Consider the following 24466-nt stretch of genomic DNA (forward strand, 5'->3'; position numbering starts at 1 on the left):
ATAGAATGACCACACCGGTGACAGTACTCTTCAAAGGGTTCACGAAATATGACTACTACTCTTACTGTTTAACATTTTGGGTTACTTCATGTTACTTCATGTTAAGGCTAATAAAAATGACAAGGCTGTAATGCTAACTAACGTGCTAGCTACTAGCTAGGTAGCTAACTTGATCAAGCCACTCCTGGTCCTTTCATCAGACGGGAAGCAAAAGAACGAGCAAGACCCATTGCTGGTATGATAACAACCTGGTACTAAGCACACAGGCATCTTGTTAAAGTTATCTTATCTTAGCCAGCGCCATATAGATAGATTCTATCTATATGGCGTTATCTTATCTTAGCTATCTCTATTTTAGTGGAGGAAAACAATTGTGATATCACTTACGCGACTCTGGGATTTGTAGTCTTTCTAGTTGCGTATTTTTCATAGTCTTATATTTCAACAGTTTTACGACAAACTGTGACTTTTTTGACATGGAAATGATTTTTTAAGATTGACAAACATCATATGTGTAATTCATGGCACAATTCAAACGGGATCGAAAGATAAGTTTTCTCTCTCCATTGACTTCAATACATTATTTTTCCGAAATAAGGTCCCATGGACCGGAAGTAGATGGGCGTGACTTCGCCACTCTATACCACACCCCCAGCCACACCCCCCCAGCCGACGTTCGCGAAACAGAGGGGCTGAACACATAACCTTGCGTACCAAACATTGTCTCCTGGTACTCATTTGAGTAACTCACTAAGAAAGTTATGTGCACCCCTGGATATATACAATATATACAAGAAGATGATAAAGAAAAAAAGGTGGCATAATAATTCACCAAACATTTTTATTAATATCCTGTGCCACTGTCAAAATCATTTGTCCTAAAGTTACCTTTTTATTTAAAGGACACCATCCTGTCTCTGTTGTGTTTCTCAAATCCAATAATGATATTATTGTATATTTAATTGTTTTTAAGTCTGATGATTTATTTAATCTGACGAAGAGGAAGCTAATAACAATAACTCCATTAAAAAAAAATGACTCTCTTAAATAGATCAGACAAATTAAGAGCATCAATCATCATGTTTGTGTTATTTATCCATTCAAAGAACATGTTCTAAGTGTTGTCAATGCACAGTATGTACTATATAAGATGCATGTTTGCCTCCCCCTTCCTCTTTCTCCCACTCTCGCTCTTCTTCCTTTCACCCTCTTATCTCCGTCTATCTCCCTCTCTTATTCATTTCTCTCTGCTTTATTCACCCTTCTCTGCAAGTCATCGTGCCCTGCCCCAGCTGCTTGCTTCTTTTTCCTGTTATCCTCTCTTATTTTCCTATCTGTCATCTTGCTCCCACTCTTCATACCTCCCCCTCTATAACTGATGGGAAGCAGGTGTTGTTTTCCAAGCTCATCTCCTAATTTCCTCCCTATTGTGTTGTTGCCTTGGTGTCGAAGTGGTGAGAGTGCAGAGGGATTTGGATGTTGGTGTGGGCGGCTGAGAAATGGGAATTGTGCCAGTCAAGGCTGTGCTGAGATACATTATTATTATACTTATCACTTTATATGCTTTACAGCCTATTTAAGCTAAGAGGGAGAGAGAAATAAAAACAGGTTTCTCACAGTTGGCGGCTTAACTTTCTCTAATCCTAAATTGGTCTCAAAAGGATTTTATGTTTTTGTTCTAAAGAGGGTTTGGACAAAGTCTGTCTCCTTCCAAAGCTCCCAAATATACTTGCATAGAAAGCCTGAGTTGTGTATGCTAATTGAGTTATGTGAAAGCCTGGAAGGATTTAAATGGATCATAAGTCCTGGATGGATATCCTCGTGGATTCATCTTCTTATTATAGACACACGCATTTCCAAACATTTGGACTACCTATGTTGTAAATGTATTATCTTTTCAATTTGCACACGGCATCTATTGCACGTCTGTCCGTCCTGGGAGAGGGATCCCTCCTCTGTTGCTCTCGCTGAGGTTTCTCCCATGTTCCCCTTTAAACTGTGGGTTTTCTCCGGAAGTTTTTCCTTGTACGATGCGAGGGTCTAAGGACAGAGGGTGTCGTATTGTCATACTGATATTCTGTACAAACTGTGAAGTCCACTGAGACAAATGTAACATTTGTGATATTGGGCTATATAAATAAACATTGATTGATAAATGATTGGACGTCAAGTTGAGAAATGTTTCAACTTTCTTTTTTTTTGCTTAAAAAAATACAACTTATGCTTTCGTCTAGAAACTCTATTCAAACTTAAAATGTTTCACATCTCTCAGACATTCTGCCAATAATTAAATTACTTGTTTAAATATTCAACTTTTCTTGGTCTTAGAAATGACCTTTACAGAGTTAACATTGGTGTGTATGGGACGTCATGTTAAGAGTTAAAGTGCGTGACATCACAGAGTCGAGGGCATGTAAACATTTATAATGTTCCTATAGACTCTCTCCAATAAAACGTTATTAACCCTGTTGACATGTGGTGTTTTTATATGCTAGAAGTCATATCATAAGCAGTAAACATATTCCATTGCTTACTGAGCATTTCTGTCTTGGATCAACAGTGTACCAATGACATTTACAGCCAGCGTTTCACAAACTACAGACTTAAGGAATCAATACTGTCAACATGCAGGTGGGGATTTTCATATCGCTACAACAAAATGGAGAGAACCAAGGTGTAAAGGTTTTAAATTTGCTCTCCTTCTCACACTTGTTGGTAATACACTATTACATTACATTACATGTTACTTGTTAGACGTTTTTATCCAAAGAGTCTTAAATAGTCAATACTGTGGATCAATTTGGGGTGAAGTGTCTTGCCCAGGGACACAACGACCTGCTGATCCCCATAACAAGGCTCTATCCACTGCGCCACACACCTCCCTGTACTATGAATAGGTACCCGATAGAACATCCAAACTATCCCTTCAACCATTCAGCTTGTACACCCCATAGAAAGCTCCCATCTGCAATAAGTCCTTGTAATCATTTGAAAAAACTGCTCTGTTTTTAAAGTATGCATTTGTTAGTTTGTGTTTTCATTATGCATCCCAAACTACTCGGCTATGGTTGGAGAGAAATCATCTTAATGTAAGAAAAACAGAACTCTTCATATGAGACGGTACATGAATAATAGTCTCCTGTTTTTGCCTCTGTATAAAGACATCCCACCTCTCTCTACTTTATTACTTATAAACGTAGGTGACTTCAACACGTGTTGGTCTAACTGTAGAGGACAGTCATAAATCACATGACAGCAAAAGGCCAGGGAAGGTTGGTGTTTGAACAAATGACCAATGCTTTTCAGGTGAGTACACTCTCAAAAGGCTGTGTGCTGTATGGCCTGAAGATAAATTAAGTGTTGACAAGTCTGCAAAGGGACATTATAGTCTTCGTATTAATCTTATCTAGCAGCTGAGGACTGGGGACCTGTGTTGTTCGGTGTGTGTGCATTATGAAAAGTCTTCTTATTTTGTTGATGTGTGTAGGCCCTGACACACCAGGCCGTCACCAGAGAACTCACCGACACCGACAGTTGCATCGGCGAGTTCTCCTGCGTCTTGGCCATGTGTCGCACTGGAACACACCGCAAAGACTTCAGCTGAGCACGTACGAACTGCGCATGCGTGAGTGGCAATAACTCTCCTTACCAGCAGGCGGCGGTAGTGTGTATTCGTCATTCAAAATAGGCAACAACCGGAAGACAGAGAAGAAGAACAGACTGATATAAACAAACAAATAGCGTGTGCGTTCCATTTTCACTCTCGTCCATCGAAAACATGTTTTAGAATATAAAAATACATGAATGATGAAATGAGCACATAAAGTGCAGACATACTATAAAATCACAGTTAATAGACCTGCATCTGATGATCGCAGTGTTCTGGCGGGTGTGTAGTTTATTGAGTCAGCAATGTAGTAATGTATGTAATGTAATAATGGCCACTTCTTGCTAAATTTACATTTCCATGTGATGCTTTTATCCGAGGCGACTCACAATAGGTAAATGAACAGCAGTAGACAGTATCTCATTTACTTAGACACTGTACTTAAGGACAATGTTGAGGTACTTGAGACTAATCCTGCAACTTTATACTGACAAATAAACCGATGAGATGAAAAACCGGACTTGACCAAACAAATCACGGAGCTCTCAGCAGAGGACAGCCGGGGACGCTCCCGCCGATATCAGAGATGTCCCTGCTATGTGTGGGAGGTAAGAGAGGACATTTAAGGGCTATGTTTGATGTCTTTAAGTATCACCTGCTGGGGTTTAGCTGCTGTCCTGTGCCTTCTTAAATCGTTTGTTTACGTCCCTCACTTCCGTTTCGCTTCTCATTTGCTAGCTGAACAGCTGATCAGAGTGGTTTCTTGGCCCGATAGCTTGTGTCGACCGTGAAAGGCCAAATAAGGCGTGTCACGGCCCAGGGTTCGGGACACACCAAATTGACTTTGGGCGACAGGGCACGCTTCATCGCCAGACGGCCGATATCGGCCTGGTGTGTCTGGGCCTTTAGATTAATGAGTCCTTAATTGTCCTCGGATGACACTGCTTGGGTTTGCTGTTGCAAATAGGCTAATGGACTTTTACACATTTCCCATCCTTTTCCAGACCCACAAAAACAAACACACCCCTCACATGCACATACTGTAAAGGGCATCACAGCAGTTAAGAGTCATCTAAGGATAGCAGGGAGCACACATTAAAGGAACAAGAGTCTTAGCACAAGTCGCACCTCAGTTTTTACTGTGCAAACATTTTTCATTATCATAATGGTTCTTATATCTCATTTAAATTGATTTCTTTAAAAGAACAGGATGAGTGTGTTTGTCTAAAACCACCTCTAAGAAAAGCTTAAAACTATAATGTATTTAAACCTAGTAGTATGTTTAGATTCAACATGGTAATCTTAGCTTTAGCTATTAATAACCTAGTAAGGATTTGAATGCAAAACTTAATAGATTTGCGAATAGATTTGCGAATAGCTGATGAAAGCCGATCTGGTGTAAGAAAATAAAAGTATAGGTCTTAAGTACACACGCCTCAAGTAGTCATATCATTGCATCTTCTGCCTTGACTTTCTTGATCTTTCTTTTTTTATAAAATATTAGGTGATTAAAAGCCTTGTCACAGCTTTCTGTCAGTCAGACCATTTAAATTGGTAAAAGACTTTCCATTCACGTATACTTCCGTCTCTTTCTTCTCTCAGTTGAAGAAATGTTCTGATATCTTGCAACGCTGAAGAAAAAGAAAAATGACTCACATTTCGAGTGAGCTTTTACTCCTTTTCCTTGATGTCCTTAAAAGTAATACTTTCATGCATTATCATGTAGTTAGGTTTTTGCAACAAATCTAGAAGTTACTAATATCAGCGAAGGGCAAATGGAATGACAGCAATAACACTATAGCCTTGAAAATATGAAAAGTGTTATTTCTTTGAAGCCATTTTATTAGTTACAAATTGCTTACACATTGGCAGGCAATTGGCATGTCCTCGGTCTGAATTTCGGTTCTACTTTAAGGGCATCATCTGATTTGAGATTCACTAAGTCTTAAGCTCCATCTGTGTGTTTGTTTGTACACATGTCCTCATTTGCTCTGTTATTCCCTCTGTGTTGAGTGTGATTGTGTTTCTTTCTGTCTCTGCTGGCTCTATTGTATTCATCACCAACCTCACTTATAATATAAATGTATTGTTGTCCATTCTTCCTTACTCACGACTCTCCATCTCGCAGAACACGTGTCTGTGTTTCTTTCTGTTCCCTGTGCTTTTTTAAATGAAGTGGGCACTGTGGCAGAGCCTATTTTAATTTCATAAATGATGTTTCCACAGCTTCTTAGAGCATTTAATTATTTTTCAGTTTTTTTTCATGTATTTATATACGCATCTGAAAAGCAGTTGCCAAGCAGATTTATCTCTCAGATGTGTTGTATCTCACCTTCATAACAAAGGAATGAGCAATAATGAAAATTACAGTATGACATTTATTATTGACTGTGAAATTTAGATTCTTCTCTAAATACAAAGCAAGGAATGACAAGAATTGACAGGTGTGCCATCAAGCTTAGAATAATTCTTAGTAATCATGCTGAAAGTATACTGTATAGTGTTTAAGTAATGCTAGGAACATGTAAATCCATGCAAATTGGTCTATGGTATCAGGTCAGCTCCTACACTTATCTAACATTGGATTTATACAGTTGAGTGTTTGGGCTATTGGAGGAAAGCACATGCTAGTAGTTTGTTTTAAATCAAATTGGGCAATAAATGGCTAGAGTTTTTTAACAATACAGCAAGTCCACAAATGTATATGTTGTTTCTGCTACCACAAACATGCAAGTTGAGTCAAGTATTCGGTAACCTTGTTTACCATATATTAAACAGAAAAGAAAGCCACCACCCACGTAGCAGAAAGTCAGCTTCACTTTGTCTCATGAAGAAAGAATGAATTGAGTTCTACCCCGATCACTGGCATTGTTTAGCTTGGTAAAACACAGAAGCTGTGAGTAGGTGGGAGAAGGCAACAAGGCCAAGAAGAGCTGCTGAGGGACTAAGAGTGGGAGTCTGTGTTTACTCGAATAAGTGTTTACTACTGAAGACACAGTAGGATTCAGGCTTGAAAATAAAGAAACTGTAAAAACGATTTGTTGTTCAACTCAGCCAACTTTGACTAGACTAGTAAAACACCCCCTCAGTTATTTACTGTATGAAGCTCTCTACACCATCGGCAAGGAGGTGAGTTTGTTGATCAAGTGACAATGGCTCTAATTTAGAACGGCAATTATTTTCATTATGAAATATAACCACTGGACTCAGAGCAAGGAAGTTATACGTTTTAAACGTGCAAGTTCTCCCTGTGCCTTAGGTTTCATGCAGGTTGAGGTTAACTGGCATACATCCAGTTAGCTAACGTGTGATGTTGAGTGTGACTGGTTGTCTATGTGTTATTTTCTCTCACCAAATCACACATGGGATTAGCTCCAGCGAGCGGTCTTGTCTCTATATTACGAAAACTGATTTTTAAATAACCATGATTTAAAAAAGGAAAATTGCATTGATTGTAAGAAAAACAACATTGTCACTGTGGATAAAAGGAGGTGAGATCTTTCATTTCTTGTTGAGTGTGTAAAGATGTTTTTTTATAATCGTTGTCAAACTGAGAATGATTTTTGTCTCAATAAATGTTGCACAGGTTTTGAGAACTATAAACATAAGCTGATGATACAGTCGAGATAAAGATGCATCATGCCCTTCAGACTTCCATGTAAATTCGAGAGAGCAGCTGAGAAATAAACATGTTATTTATACAATGCAATCAGTGTGCTAGAGACAGCTCACACTAACGAGACAAATCAGGGTAGTAAATGAAGGGGAAGCCAGAGGAGGCTTCAGAGAGGGGATCTGGGTGTGAAGAGAGAAGACTCGACTCATGTGGGATTCATGCAGCCGTACTGTACAGCGAAATTATTTTTAGCAGATCTTGTTTTTACATTTGTTTAAGTCATAATGTGAACCATCAAAGGTTTGAAGACTGCATTTTTCTTGTGATATTTTTAAAGACTCAACTAGTCTAAGTACATTTGGGTTGTGTAGTATTTTTTCTGCCCTCCTAAATGATTTCATCTGAGACGAAGAGGTGTCAGCCTTATAAATATGTTGTTATAGGTCACAAGAAACTGAGGAGTAGTGCGTATACAACACCATCTGTAGTCAGAAACAAGCCTGTGGCGCCCCTTAGTGGGCAAACGGTTACAAAGCTCGAGAAAAAAGTTAGGAGTTGTAATTAAACACAGTATTAACTTTGAGTTGAGTTCTTCATTATTGGTTTAATGTTCTACTATTTCCATTATCATACTTCCCACTTCTCTTTGGCTTTCACTGAAAATAAGTGTGTTCTTTAATTGTATACACTTATTTTCCCTCTCTTGTCAGGACTGCAAAGAGCCTCCAGATTGCTGCTTCAGTGAGTCTTTCACCTCTCCGTCGTACACGCTGGGTGTTGACCTGCGCCGTGGCCGACGCCGTTTCTCAGGCAACCTGCAGTTACCCCCGTTGTCATGGCGTCAGGGGTCAAGGACACCTGATGAAGAAATCATAGCGAGGCCAACATCTTTGCCCTTTGGAGCCCCTCCCAGGATAGATATCACGCCGGTTGATCCCGAATGGTGAGTGAACAGAAAAATTAAATCCAACAAACACAAACATGCTCAATGGCAGCAGAAGCACATTGTTTAGGAAAACATTTGAACGACCTAGAGCAGGGGTCTGCAACCTTTTTGACCAAAAGAGCCATTTTGTCCACTTTTCCACCAATTTTTTTTGTCTGGAGCCGCAAAACATATTTGATAGCTTGATAGCTTTTAAAGTTGTATATATTGTTACATCATAGACACAAACTACAGTTTTTTTGCATTTATTATGTATTACATTATAGAAAACTGTTTACCTCTAATAATAAACAAAGAACTCTTATAAGGATAATTAAAATACACAGGCCTACTTTAAAATAAATCAACACAGCACTTGGGGAGTCCTCTGCACATTTGAAGAAAATGAATATAATTAAAATGGGCCCACTTTGAAATAAATAAGCTGCACCCTAAAAATAGTTAACTGATTGAATTATGACTGAAGATCGTCAGCTGTCTTCCTCTTCCGTGTTTTTCCTCGATACGTAAAGGCTGCAGCACCTTTGACAACTTCTCTCCACATATCAAACATACCGGTAAGCCAGCATCGTTTGCTGTGAAAGCAGATAACTCTGTCCACGCAGAATTAAATCCTCTGTGTTCCTCCGATACTTTTATTTTCTTTGATTTATCCATAGTTCGCTCGTCGAGCCGGGGGTCAGGTTATTCGCCTGCAAGAAAAGGCGCTGGTGCGGGACCGTAGCAGGATGTGACGCATATTTTAGTTGACCTAATTAAAACCGTTTGAAAAAAAAAATGTAGCCTATGTGTCAAAGTATCACCTCAAAATACAAGATACGAAACATTTTCAACCGTGCAACAAAATATAAATAGTCCTACAAATATTTTTATTTTATTTCCTTCTTATTTTTGTCTAAGCTCAAGGGAGCCAGAGTAGAGGGCTTAACGAGCCGCGGGTTGCTGACCCCTGACCTAGAGACATTCAAACACCTGGAGAAATCTAAACATTAGGATGATTTTCTCTGTAACTGGAAAGGGATATGCTTTAGATAATGTAGCATTTCTTTTACATGAATAAAGATGCAACACTTAAAAAGCATTGAATGTTAGTTTTTGTCCCACAGTGTCCTGCACAAACACAATCAGAATATCTTTATTGTCATCATACAAAGTATAAAAAAGTGATTTTGTAGTGAAAGTTGGCCAACCTCACCTTAAACAAAGACTACCTCAGCTTATGTTTTAAACAAAGAATATATTTTATGATATGAAACATAAACCTTCAGGGAAAAAGAGCTTAATTTCTCAATGTAGACTGCTACTAGATTTTGTTAAGCCCATACTCATATTGATACTTAGGAATTGATAATAAAAAAAAAGCGAAAAATTGTAAATCTGATATTTTAGATATATTTTCTGAATGGGGACCATACTGTGCAGGAAATGTCAAAGTTGAAGAATCAGCTTGTTAGTGCTCTCTGGTGGACAAACTATGTAAAGCTTTGACTGTTTCTCAATCATTTCCAACGTAGTTTGGCATTTCTGTGTTAAAATGTCTTGTTACCTGGTCATCACATAGACTAATACTAATATAGCTGCAATAAGGTAGCGCAGTTTCATTTATAAACCCCACATATTTTGACACCTTGTTTGTTATGAGTGTATGAACAACACTGACATCTTATGTTCTATAAGGTGTGTTAAGCCTCTTTCTTGTTGTTCTATGCTTGAGCATAGAGACTTTTCTACAGTTTTTGATGGAGCAATGTGGATTTTCTTTTGGTTGTGAAGCATCCGAAAAAATTACCTGAATATGAGATGTCAATGGTGAATGCCTGTCCAAACCTACTAACAGGCTGACGTTCACCAATTACATACATGGAATTTTAAGTACTAATCATTGGAGAAAGTTATTTGTCAAACCACAGGATCCCTCAGTTATACTAAGCAAAGACTCAGCTTCAGAAAATGTGTTAGAAGCCCTCTCTGCATTTGTGACTGAGCTGCCATGTAGCACTAAGCCTGTTGTTGATTACATTGCCTTGCTTCATTATTTATGCAGCATGCCTCACGCACACGCACACGCACACGCACACATACACATACACACACAGCAACAGGTACCATGTATCAGTTTCAGATAACACATACACAAACACAAACAGCAAGTGGCCGTTTCTGAGCAGTCAGCCAGTTGTCCAGTCGTGTCAAATTCAGACATGCTTTTACAAAACTAGCTAATCACTCCTGATTGGACCAGAGTCACTTGAGGAACACTTTAAATAGAGTAGTCAGGTGATTAATTTCTTACAGTGAGATGAATAAGGACTGCAGGGAAGATTGGTGCTCATCAGTCCTGATTGGTGCTGCACTTAAGTTTATGGGTGTTCATGTGTCCTGTATAGACATCTGGTGACCTTTTTAAATATACATATATATATATGTCAACAAAGGGGATACATGATCACGTTTTATTTAATCTACTTATTGACTAATCATTGCGTATTTTTGCAATACAGGACCTATTATGGAAATAAATAATGAGCACACTTAAAAAACACCTTCATAACATAACGTTCTCTGATGAATCACATTGAACAGCTTATTGAGTGAATGTTTGAAGATCTGAAATTTCAATTGCTACCAGAAGGGAGCAGTGTGTGCACGGTTGACTGGACAAGCTTACACACACATTCACACAAACACACTGGTGACAGATTAAAGGAACAAGCTAAGTCGAAGAGTAGATGCTTCCACACTGAGGGTTACTGAATGGGTTGATGAGTGTGAAAATGATGCAAGTAAAATCTGCTACGGCATGCATGGTAGGGGAATAATACACTTCCAGAGACATGGAGGCACGGAAACTTTTCTTGTGTTGGCTTGTGGCAGTAATTTGAATATATAACCTTTTTATATATATATAAAATCATAAAATGAATTTTTTTTTTTTTTAACAGCATGTTTGTTGGTGGCTGTTCAGTCCGCTTGGGCAAATGCAGAGTTTATAGCAGACGAGCTGTGTGTCAGTCGTCAGTAACCCTGGTGGTGGAGGCAGACATGTTTCCCCACATGTACTTTTCCCTCTTGGCCTTCCTCTCTTTAAAAAAAGCTATCACACTACGTCTCCTCCAGGCAACACTGCTGCTATATGTCAGGGTCAGCAGAAACTTCCTGAAGGTCCTAAACCTAAAGTCTAGGGAATTGCTCCCTTCCCTAGAAGTGTGTGATGTGTGGTGTGTGTGTGTGTGTGTGTGGTTGTGTGTGTGTGTGTGTGTGTGTGTGTGTGTGTGTGTGTGTGTGTGTGTGTGTGTGTGTGTGTGTGTGTGTGTGTGTGGTGTGTGTGTGTGTGTGTGTGTGTGTGTGTGTGTGTGTGTGTGTGTGTGTGTGTGTGTGTGTGTGTGTGTGTGTGTGTGTGTGTGTGTGTGTGTGTATATCTGCCTGTGTGTGTGTGTGTGTATCTGCCTGTGTGTGTGTGTGTGTATCTGCCTGTGTGTGTGTGTGTGTATCTGCCTGTGTGCGTGTGTATCTGTCTGTGTGTGCGTGTGTATCTGTCTGTGCGTGTGTATCTGTGTGTGCGTGTGTATCTGTGTGTGTGTGCCTGTGTATCTGTCTGTGTGTGCCTGTGTATTATATGCATGTCTAAATATGTCTGCGGCACAATTAAAGTACCCGTCATCAGCTCAGCTCCTCGTCTCCTCTCAGTCCCCTCTTTCCCTTGTACTTATTTAGGTGCTTAAATCAATGTTTGGAAGGAGGCGGAGGGAGCAAGAAGTTATTTTGGGATTCAATTATTTTTCCTGCTGATGCACACAATTGTTTCACTGTGCCTCATGGATTGTGTGCGTGGCTGGGTGTGCTTGTGCCACCGCCTGAGAAAAGCCAGTATGGTGCAGAAGAAACCTGTAAATAAGTGGCAATAACTGAGTCAGGGACTGGTGAATAAACTGGATACATGTGTGTTTATTAACAGGTGTCTTTGGCATGTGCAGGTTATACTGTAGGTGCGATTTCATCCACTTTTACGATTTGCACATTAAATTGGTTGGAACGGAAACATAAATAAATCGTATACTCATTGCTACACAGAGATTTGATGTTCAGTAATGTTCCTTATAATAAGACATGAAACAAACTTAATATTAATATTAATATTAATATTTTCATTGTACATTGCTTTTCACCATTTTAGGTAAGGCTGGTGCTCTTTGAATCAGTAATCTTGTAGCCCCCCTTTTTTTCAGCAATGAAATTGGCACCACCTACGGCTTATCTCCATAAACTAAATCCTTTTACTTGTGCAACATGATCATGCTCTATCGGCTGAAGGGCTTCAGATAACGACACACTACAGCAAACCTACCAGTGATGATTGACTTACACACACTCTGCAAAAGTGGAGTGGTGTCTAAGCTGTGTCAGGAAACAAGTAAAAACCTTATTGTGCGGTTTGATTTCCTATTCATTTCTAGTTTTATTGAATTTCACAGAGATTTCTTTAAAACATATTTTGAAAACAAAGGAGTAAAAAAAAAAAAAAAAAAAAAATGATACTATACCTTAGTATGTGTTCAGGTTAAGCTTCTTAACATTTATCGATTTCAGCGTGCTCCTCACCCTGGGTCGTGATGACAGCGTTCAGATTATGGCTCGTCTGCACTCGGTGTACTTTCTTTTTGTGGTGTGTTGTCGAGCACTGCCCTCTCCGCTGGTGTTCCAGACAGATTTGGTGTTTGTGTGAGTAATCCACACAGCCAGTGAGCCAAAATTGGATCTTACATTTTTCATTTTAGCACGCACAGGCAGAGACAAAGGCAGGCAAATAATTCACATATATTGTATTTCACTGAGATTTAGCTATTTGGATTCAAACATACCTACTTTGGATATCAGCAGATTATCTTGGTGTTTTGGACACATGTCAACGACTTTAATTTGGACGCATTGGAAAATAAGAAGTGCTCTTGCTGCAATTCAACTTCAACGAACACCAACAGTCAACATGCTTCTAATATTTCAACATCATTTTTGCATGATTATACAGCATAGTGGAACATTGAATGGGCAAATATGATCCAGTTTTATGCTAAAGCTTAAGAACGAGCAGTCGTGTCCGCAACAGTTTCATCGGCTTTGGGAGAGTTTTGGTTCAGAGGAAAAATAATCTGTTTTTAATCTGTATTTAATTTGTCTACTCTCCTGGTTGTCAGTTTGTGTTGCATAGCAATCTTCTCATGTGTGAGTGTGAATTAAACCTATGAGTAGTTTTGTCTGTTAGGTTTGGAGTTGACAGGGATGTTAATAGGATAACTGTCTACATGATATAAAATACTTCACCAGCCTTGGGAGAAGTCTGTAGCGAACACCACTCCTTTTCTGTTCTCTAGGATTGTACACAAAGGAAATGTAACAAGGTCACCTTGAAATCTTGAAGCCCTCGTTCATCTTTACGGATATCACAGATTATTCCACAGACCACACGTAACCCCTTTTGTTCTCTGTTGTGTTTTATTCATATCACCATTGACTTTGATCCTTTGTTTATATTTGCATTTGTCATATTGTGCAGCCTCTTTTCATCTTATTCAAGGCAATGTTTAATACCTGATTTCTCTTTGAGTTTTAGAGTTATTGTATGAACCTTTGTGAAGGAGTGCAGGTGTATTAATGTCTAACCACAATGCATTATGTTTGCACTTATCTGAGAGATGTAGCTTGGAAATGAGGAATAGATGTTGTTTTGTAGCAAGAGATGCTACTCATAGGATTCTCATTAACGAACCTAAACCCATCACATACACAAGGTCTATATCATCGCTATATGACATACACACTCATGATAAAAAAACACATTTGCCCATCTTCTTCCCATTACATTGGTTGGTTATTGGCTAATGGTTACACAAGCCAAAAAATCGTTATGACATCACAAAGTGGTTAAAATCTGATCAGCTCATTTTCAGACAGGTTTTTATATAAATGGATCAGGAAAAAAAGTAAACAAATATTTGTTCCTGAAACTTTCAGAATCTCTTTACACAGAGGGGGGAACACATGTTTAGGTATAAAAGACATGAAAAGTGGATTTTGCACAATAGGTGACCTTTAAACAAGACTCTCCACAGCCAAGCTGAAAAACACATCACAGCGCCCCCATTTGTTGAATATTTCAACCTGTCATACTTTGTGTTCAGTGTTCAACAGCACATTCCTTTCAATCTCATAATTTAATAATTCACTGATCATTTAGTTTAAATCATTTTCAGAAATGGGTCAGATGCCTATAATAAATGTAGCCTTTGTATCAGTCTCCATTTCAGCAGACACCATTATTAGTATCCACTTGTTCAAGGAACACAGCCCACCAGTGAAGGGCTGCCAGCGCTCCTTTTTAGATCTCTGTTCTTCCTGTTCTGTGACCGTGCATTGTGTGCTTTCATTCAAGCTCTTCAGGGTGTAAAATCCGGACTTTAATGCGGAATGAAATGGCCCAGTCACTCTAATTCAATCCCTTTCAATCTAACATCACTTATAAAATGGATTTATAACGGTGGTTTTTCTGCCGCGTCTCTTCTGTGTGCTTTGTCATTCATCTTTTGTCAGACATCTTGCTAATGTCAAGAGCTAGCAATAGTATTTCACATTTTTTGTAGGTGTTTTGTGTTCATTTGTCTTACTTCTAACGCATCAGCTCTATTTTCTTTCAAGCAGATTGAGAAATAGTACGAATTTGGTCATCCTTGATTAATTTTATGAAGTGTTTTCTTAGTGTCAGTTTTCTATCACTGGACATAGTGATGCTAATGAGAGCATCACATGATTTGGCATTAGTAACAAGTGTTGCCTTTGTTTCTTTGGCTCTGATCTGAAGCAATGTTTGTAAATGTGCTCAGTGGTGACTGGCAACCCATTTTAATCATTAGGTTTTACGAAGATTCTTATTTGTGTGTAAGCCAGCCTTCCTTTAAATGAGCTATGCTTTACTGCCACTTTTAATTTCTGCTATTTCTGTGTGCTTTTGTACACAGCAATTCACTCTACGTACCAATAATACTTTTCTCTGATGAATGCTCATCCTTTACTTGCAATCAAGCAAAGCCTTTGCTTCTTTGCCCACAAGGCATTCAACAATTGCTTACAACATCCACAGATTCTTCTCTCTTCATTGTGCATGTGTTTAGTTATGGGGGAGATCACTTGAAGTTGCAGTGGATTGTACCACAGCCCTGTGCCACACCTGTTCATCATCGTCTCTTGAGCTGCTTTTTCCATTGAGACCTTAGATTCAACAGTTAATCTACAGTCGAACATGTATCTACTACTAGTGCTAGCAACAAGACTCTTACTTATACTAACTGTTCATTCTCCAGTTATTGTTGTTACTAAACACACCAGATTCCTCACTAGCATCGTTGTTTTGGGCCTTCTTTGCAAATCTCCAAAGTTAGTGTGAAGTAGGCTTCCTTTGTTTGACATTGTTCAATATAAAAGTGAATGAATGTTCTAGTTTCTCATAAGTTTTGCACACGCTGTGCAGACAGCTCACATATCGTATTGGATGCTCCTGGGATGTATTAGTCAGTAAGAAAACTACAGGATGGTTATTTGTAACCCTATGTCCACTGTTGTATTTTGTGATTGTACTTTGAATAGCTGAGCCAGGGAATGCCATGCATCGTTGTCCGACTTTTAACCACTAACTGACACACAGTGTGCTGTGCCCCTTTGACACATATTACTACAAGTATATTCTTCTTTATAAAAATCCTGGGTAAGACTATTTTTCAAAGGTTTTATTGGCAAGCATTTAGTGAGAAAGCTCTCCATGCTTAGATGGCTCCGAAGCATCAGTGACTCACAACCAAAACAAATCAGTCCACAGAGCAGACGAGCAAGTGCTCACATTTCCAATATTCGTCATGCTGCCATTCTACCTCTTCTGATGTTCCTTTTGGATTTGTCTCCCTTATACTCCCATTTCTCTACCTTTAAGGCATTGCTCTTCTTATTCTCTCTCCTTTTCATCACTCAGTGTGGCCCTCTGTGTGAGGATGTGTATCTGAAATGCCTCTATCAATTATTTCTTTCTTTCTCTACATACTGAGGCAATCTCATGGTTTAATTGCTTCTACTCAGACAGAATTATGGATGGCTAAAGTGTGGTGTGTGTGTGTGTGTGTGTGTGTGTGTGTGTGTGTGTGTGTGTGTGTGTGTGGTGTGTGTGTGTGTGTGTGTGTGTGTGTGTGTGTGTGTGTGTGTGTGTGTGGTGTGTGTGTGTGTGTGTGTGTGTGTGTGTGTGTGTGTGTGTGTGTGTGTGTGTGTGTGTGTGTGTGTGTGTGTGTGTGTGTGTGTGTGTGTGTGTGTGTGTGTGTGTGTGTGTGTGTGTGTGTGTGTGTGTGTGTGTGTGTGTGTGTGTGTGTGTGTGTGTGTGTGTGTGTGTGTGTGTGTGTGTGTGATCGAAAAAACGGTATGTAATAAGTTATTTGTGGTTTCATTCTTACTGCAAAGAGACAACAGGCTCAGTCAGTAGCATGCTTTAGACTGTTTATTTGAATGACTTGACCTTTGTTGCAGTGTGTATGTTTTTCCTCACTGATGCGCATTACGCTGTTTGCCTTTATCGCCCATCCAAATTGCAATTTTTTTTCTTGGCCTGCACTCACCAGTTGCCTGCCTCACTAAAGGTCACAACATCATCAGAAACATTACCACAAATCCCAGCTAAACAGAAAATAAATAATACATTTGACAACCTGTTACTGTGCCTGCCTGCTTGTCGTCACAACAACCACCAGCCAATCCTTAACAGGGGAGGCGTGGCTTGCACTCGCTGCGTGCCTGCTCTTAGCTCCTTGTGTATATTCTGAATGAAACAGCAAGTGAAGCATTTGCCTGCGTGCTTTGCTCTGCGCAGCTCACCACTTTGACTGTGCAAGTGAAAGGGAATCTGACTTGAGGCTCTGCATAGTGGAAGTCACTCTGTGCCACACCGGGAGTGCCTTTGGGAGAAGTGGGGGCTGTTTGCGGAGAGAGGAGGTCAGTCAAGCGGTGCTTGATGGAGGGGAGAACAAGACAGGAGGAGGCAGAGAGCAGCGTTCAGCCCTTCTGAATCTTTCATAAGGGAAATCCTCCAACATCAAGCAGCCTGGATGGACTAAGAGAAAGAGTTGGTACTGAGGTGAGGAGGGAAATGGAAGAGAGGCTGTGTTGAGAAAAGAGGAATTATTCTCTCCTGGTATGAGCTGCATGTGACCCTGCTGTGTGTAAAGCACCTCTAAGAACCACTGATGAACAGAAGACCAGCAGGAAAGCACGTTGCTTTATCCAAAAGGAAAGAGAGAGGGCGAGGGCACCACTGCTGGCTGGCTAATCCCTTAACCCGTGAAGAAGCGGTAGAAAAGGAGGAAGGATAGAAAGCAAGGAGGCAACACAAACAACAAAAGGGTATGTGTGAGCTGGCCTTTTCCTGGGTGAATGTTTGTGTGTGAGGTAGTCTCAATATTTCGGCTACAACATTTCAACCCAGCGCAAACTTCTCTGGTGTCTGGATGATGAAAAATAAGCTGTACATGAGCAGCTGATGACTGAAGTGAAACAGGAAGGGGCTGAATTTGTAAGAGGACAGAAAGACTGAACCCAGCCTGTGGGAATGTCATCCAACGAGCTGAGCGTTGACATGGACTCCTGCATCCGGACATTCAAGGAGCACATGCACCTGGAGCTAGAGCCTCCCAAAATCCCAGGTGTGGGGGGAGGGAAGAGGGGCGCCACGTCTCCCAAACTGTCCCCAAGAAGCTCCCCGCGCCTCTTCCGCAAGCTGATGGTCAACAAGAGCATCAGACAGAGACGACGCTTCACTGTGGCCCATACCTGGTAAGGCCTGTGGTGCTGGGTCATTGAAGAAATAAGGAGTGTTGAGACATAAAGGAAAGAAAAATGTGCAGTGGTTGAGGGATGTGACAGAAGATTAGAGTAAGGAGAGATAATATGGAGAGGGGAAGGGTTTGGATAAAAAGAGGAAACTGAAGCATTGAATCTGTTGGTGGCGGGGGAGATTAGGAGAGATGGTTAGTAACAGTGGGAGGTTGGGGGAATGTAAGGAAAAGGGATGTAAGCTGAGAGATGGGTAGATGAATCATGTAAGATGTAGAGGGGTTAAACAGACAGCTAACAAGGGGGAATGGTAGAGAAATTTAGATTTTTTTGAGAAAATGAGTCAGAATCTCTACTAACAAGAAAAACTGTTTTGAGAAATGATTGTAAAAGGACCAAAAATAAATGAGAGGGTTACTGTCTGGGGATTTGTCACTGGGTTAGATGATTACATAATGGAATGAAGTCACATTCAGCCGACTCCCCTGTCCTCCATTTTGATGAAGTCCATCCCTGCCCTGTACCTGGGTACAATTGATGTCTGATTGAATCAGTGCTTATTTTGGATGGATGCAGTGATGTGGACGGTGTTTGGTGCGTTACGCAACATGGTGCTTCTCAACCTTTTTTGGGTTCACAACCCCAATGAACAAATGGATGTCTACACAGAACACAACACAAGCTTATCTCAACATGAAAAAAGCATTCCACAAAATAGAATCTGCTTTAATTCCTTTTTTGTTGTGTCATTCACATTTATGTTATTTCTCTCGGCTTGTTCTCCAGAAAAAGCCCAGAAACTGTGAGTTTGACTTTTATTTAAAAACATCACAGTGTATTGAAAATAATGTATTCTCATATTTACTTTATACCTCATATGTTGCATAATGTTGTGCCCCATCCCCCTCTCTCCCCCTGAGTCTACCTCATCCTTTGCAGCAGTTAGGGCACTAGTAGGAATAAATGGAGAGCTTGCTATGTTATGCAATGTATGGATTAGAGGCGTGGAAAATAGCTGGTGGGATTTGACTACAAAGGCTCAAGGTGACTCTTATCCCTCATAAAAACAGCAGTTTCAGTAGATTGGTTCAAATTAGGCAGGGCAAGCAGAGATGCTTTATTTTGTCTTTGTTGTGAAGGTGAAAACCATTGTCTGCAAAATAAGGAACTAGAAATTAATGAAATGTGTCATATGTATACGATGTTGTGGTAACATGATAAAGCTGGCTTGTCTCTGCTTGAAAGAAACAGCCTCTGTTGGGGTTAGGAGGGAAAGGAAATAAGTAAGATAAGAATCTGCTCCTGTTTGTCTACATGCTAGACTGTTTGTATGATGGAAAGCAGATATTTGTTTTTTCTGTGTGTGTGTGTGTGTGTCATGTTAGTGCGGTCATAATTGTGAATGTGTTAGAGTTATTGTTGATGCTATTTGTGTGTTTTTTAGAGGCACATATTGCATTTGTGAATGTAATGGATGTTTATGTTGTCTTATCTCCCTGTATCTCTCGCTCTCTGCTCCCTCCCCAGCAGCCGGCAGAGCGGGGACTCGTGTCTGTTAATCTTTTCTCTCTGTCATTGTTCAGCCTATTTCTGAGGAGACAGGGAGATTTGCGGGGGCTGGTTTGGTACAGGGGGAATAACAAGGAAAATAACTTCATTTTGAAATATTTACGATGCCACTAGTGTCCTTTACCTTGTTTATTCTCATAAGTCCACAGTACATAGGCTTGATTGACGACACAACAACACCCGTAACACCCATCATAACCATTAAGTGTCTCGCCGGTCCATTAACAGCCACTTTCATGATTAAGTGTCCTTGAGCGAGACACCAAGGTCCATCATGCTCACTCTCAAATGCTCTAAGTGACAGGTACAAAGCTAAAATTGGAAATAAAGAGATTAACAAACAAAGCCCAGAGCCCAAAAAAGATTCCACTATCATGCATGGCAATCAGGACAATGAGGTTAAACAAATGTGTACATTAAAGGGAAATGACACTTGCTGTAATATACCAGGTGTGTTAACCTTTTTGTACATGTTATCAGAATAGATGCTAGTTCATAGTTAATAAAAAGTGTAAGTAATGATTGCAAGATTAATAACTGCAGTCTGCTTTGTCCATGACATTAGATAATCTGGTTAATGCCTCAACAAATCATTACCATTGCATTATAATAATTGTCTCCCCATCTGAGCCTTATTTTTTTCGGATGATGAATGACTGTTGGTCAGACCTTTTCTACTGTGTTGGATGAATGTAAAACACATACTAATTATGTTATCATCTTATTATACATTCTCCAAAATGTAGCACTGCATTAATCATCTCGGACAATCATTACCAAGTGATAAATCACTTCAACAAATAGATATAAAGTAAGAGTTCTTAAACAACTTCTATCATAATAACATGAGCAGATTCCTTTCAACTGTTGCAGTACAAGAGACTAGTTGTTTTTCTTCCAAACCATTGGCTCAGGGGTTATTGTTTGGTCATGAAAAAGTCTGTTTTTGTCTTGATGTGGATTCAATTAAAACTGTTAAGACGTAAGCAGATTTGAAAATAACCAAAACCCTGGTTTTAATCACTTAATCATAAACATACAGATACATTTTACAGATATATTATCTCAGTCATTATCTGCTCATAAACATAACACAATTATCATTTTGCACGTACACACACACACAGACTTCTAAATATTATTATGATTATCTAGCCAGACATTCTTTCTCGCCGCCTTTAAAAAAAATGCCCATTACTTTCTTTAGCACTTCTTGTCTCTCTTTCTGCTCATGGCCTGGATATTGTTTTCATGTTGTGCTGCCTGGAGTTTTAAACGGTGATGATATTGCCAACTTCAATCCAAACCATGCGGCAAGTTTTCCAAACTCTTGTGTGATCAATGATATAAATTCCGTCCTTGCGGTGAACTCCTGACCTACTTGCAATGATTCTTCTGTTTGAGCTGGTGCCTTCTCTCTCTTTCTTTGTCTCTCTCTGTCTCTTTTACGCTCTCTTTGTCTGCCTCATCCTGCTTCTTTCCTAGGTTTCAAAAATGTTTTCTTTATAGGGGCTTCTTCAATGTCTGTCTTCTTTTCCTCTCGTGTTTTTCCCATGTCTGCCCATGTCTCTTTTGTAAGCATTCCCCTATCCCTCTTTCTGTGTATTTTTTCTCAGTCTTTTTCTCTTTTGCACGCCAAAGCACCACATGATGTTAAATGTTTGATGGCCGGCTGGGCATATGATCGCTCTGTTTTCCACTCACAGATAGCACGTTAAGGAGAGAGAGGGGGTAAAATGAGGGGAAACGAGAAACTGCCACAGGAATAGTAAGAAGGGAGAGAGGTAACAATGGGGAAGAATCACTCTTTCTTAAAATGTGGATGTTGAATAGTCACTTTTTAACATGTAACATTACCAAACACAAAACTAAAGTTAATGACACCAACATATCTTGAAATGTGAAAGAATGTAGGCGTTTTTTTATTTTTAGTAAGGCTATAACGGAAACAAGTGCTTACTTAAATTATGTTGATCTTGGCCTCCTGTGTTGACATCAATGAGATGTGAGAGATAACCGGGAAGCCAAATAAATGGTGGAGGGAAAACATTTTCACTTATACAAAAATAGATATAAAGAGACAGACCTTGTTTACCACAGAGGAGTCAGCCCCAGCAAAAACAACAGAGGCAGCTCCACAGACGGTTATTTACCATAGCTCAAAAGTCCACCTAAATATCCATCTCGCCACACTTTTCTGTCCAGCCTTTCGTCTGCTATTGATTTGTTTCTTTCTCTACTCGCATCAGTGATGCGGCCACAATCCTTTTTCTATGGACGTCAGGGAAGACTTGACATGATTATTGTTCCTGCTGCAGCCAGTGTGTTTACGCCAACTGCTCACTTCAGTAAGAGACAGACGAAAACACAAAAAGAGACACTATTTTATTACAAAGGAAATGGCTTGAACGTCTATCATAAACTTGATACATGTTAGGACATCTTGTTATAGATGTAGCCCTTTCCCTTTAAAAAATACTAGACTTCCCTTATCTCTTTTTACTTTACATGTGTTTTTATTTGTTGTAAATAATTCTGGAAATGACGGTCGCTGTGTGTCAAATATTGTCTTTTTGAACTGTTTTGGTTCCTTTGAACAGGTTTGGGTTGTAGCATGTACAAATAAATATGTTTAAAAATGTAGCCAAAATCACATGTGTCACGATAAGTTAAAGTGGACCTATCATGCTATATTATAATAATATAGTGTAGGACCATACCTATACTGTATAAGGCATATTTATACTTTTTTTTTTTCAAAATACCAAACAGATCATGCATTTTAGCCATGCCTCATTTCGCTCAATTTGCACTTTTTTACCCCTGTTTTTGCAAGGGCTGATTCTGTGAGAACAGCACCACCTACAGGCCTGGCATATGTACTACATCGTCTCCAGCGCTTTCGAACGGCAATGGCCGTGGCTGTCTCCTCCTGATTGGTGGAGTTGGCCCAATAGCCGTAGCGCCACTGTCCTGACGTCAGGACAGTGTTCAAATCTGGATCAGTTTTTATCAGATCCGTTGCAGCCCCTTTTTTTAGAGATTTGGGTATGGAGGAAAATAGAGAGGGTTGGTGACACTTGGTGAGTTCCCTGGAACACCGGGGACACATATTCATGTATAAAAGATGTACAAAAGTGCATTTTGCATGATAGGTCCACTTTAAGTAAGAGAGAAAGTGGTGCTTAATACAGAGAAATGACAAAGTCCGAGTCAAAGATGCTAATTTCCAGTTTTCTCTTCTAAATCTATTCTTATCCTTTATTTAGACACTTACAGTAAGAGCAGGGTGCTAATAACAGAGAAACAAAGGAGGTGCGTGGTTAAATAGTCTTGAGACAAATACTAAACCTGTTTAATATATTTGTTTTTGCCATCTAGTGTTTTAACCAACCCGGTATCACGGCAAGACGTGAACATGTGACGATCTACCATGCTGGGAGACGTGAATATGTCACGGTTTCGTCCCTTCAAACGTGACAGTTACACGGTATTGTTAACATGGCCCAACCAGTGGAGAAATACCCGGAAGTGCCTAGCAAATGGTCTACCGCGCCTATTGGTCGGTTTTTATTGTCAAAATTAGATGTTTTTAATTTATTTTTTAATCTTCACACTTGATTTCGCCAATTTTCTTGTTGCCCTAGCTGGTCGACACCTCTTTTAGCAGAAACAAAGGCTACATTAATGTATTAAATCGATGTTAATCCATGTGTGTGGATCATAGACTGGTGTGGATGTGGAATTAACGGACGTGACGTTGTGCGATTGCGTTGCCAGGCAACGCAATTTACAAACTCTTCAACTACAACCCTAATTATATTTAAAAACATTTTAGAAGGCCTCACGAAATACTTTAATGTAAATTAAAATGTAAATGTGAAGGGGTGTGTGTAATGCTTTATATATACAGTCTATGGTGTAATGTGGTGATTGACATTATTCACCCACGGATCTATGGGTTGGGGGTATTGTTCCGCACGGACATTTTAGTTAACCGGACTTACTGTTGATGTGAAATCCGAAACAAAATACGTTCTACACCATAACGGTGCACAGCTGATATAAAAGGACTTGTCGTTTTTAAAGATATTTGTGATTTTCTTTGAATATAAGAATGTAAATACTGAGTTGAGAGAATAGTCAGGGGTTTTGGGTGATGGGAGACACATCTACTGTATGGATTCAGAATTTCAATAGCTTACTGTTAAATGATGGATATACCTTTCTGTCTGTGATGTTTTACAAATCAGATATTATAAGTAAAACATGTGAAATAATATAGCAATATCCTGTACAATTATGTGAAAACATGAATAAAACTACACATCTTCAGATGTTATACATACACAAGTGTCCTACACTAATAATACAAAGTTATTATGGCTGTGTGTACCTTGTGTGCACCGCCTAGTGGTTAAAGCACGTTATTGAATTAGTTGTGTATATGATATGTCAATGATCCTTAGAAAATCTTGAAATCTTGAAAGGGATATGCAAAATAGCCATTATATACAGTCTTTAATGAACTATTAGTAGAGAATAACGAGTAATGAATATACTTTATAGGGATCTGCAGATAAATGTTTAGTCTTCTCAAGCATCAACTATCAAATATCTCTCCTGATTGTTGGCACTTGACAATCACCTTTCCCTGAATTTTACTCAGGTGTAACTAAAGCCTGATTTAAGGGTTGTTTATATTTCACATCATTAATCAGAATCTGCAAAGTAACTAAAATAAATGTAGTTGAGTAAAAATACCAGGTTAACCTCTGAATTGTAGTGGAGTAGAATTGCTGTTTTGTTTAGTAATGGATATTGAATATGGAATAAAGGTTTTGACAAGACCTGGTGTAACAATAATCAAAAA

At 39.4% G+C, this 24466-nt stretch overlaps 1 protein-coding gene across 1 annotated transcript in view; it reads left to right on the plus strand.

Annotated features, from left to right (window-relative positions):
• The window catches only part of pde4ba (phosphodiesterase 4B, cAMP-specific a), a 142425-nt gene that overhangs the window by 11568 nt on the left and 106391 nt on the right, over nt 1–24466 (plus strand). Inside the window, exon 2 of the mRNA XM_034146456.1 lies at nt 7934–8166. Coding sequence (XP_034002347.1) covers nt 7934–8166 — 233 coding nt within the window. The remainder of the gene's footprint in view (nt 1–7933; nt 8167–24466) is intronic.

This window comes from Trematomus bernacchii, unplaced genomic scaffold, assembly GCF_902827165.1.
Source record: "Trematomus bernacchii unplaced genomic scaffold, fTreBer1.1, whole genome shotgun sequence".
NCBI lineage: Eukaryota > Metazoa > Chordata > Actinopteri > Perciformes > Nototheniidae > Trematomus > Trematomus bernacchii.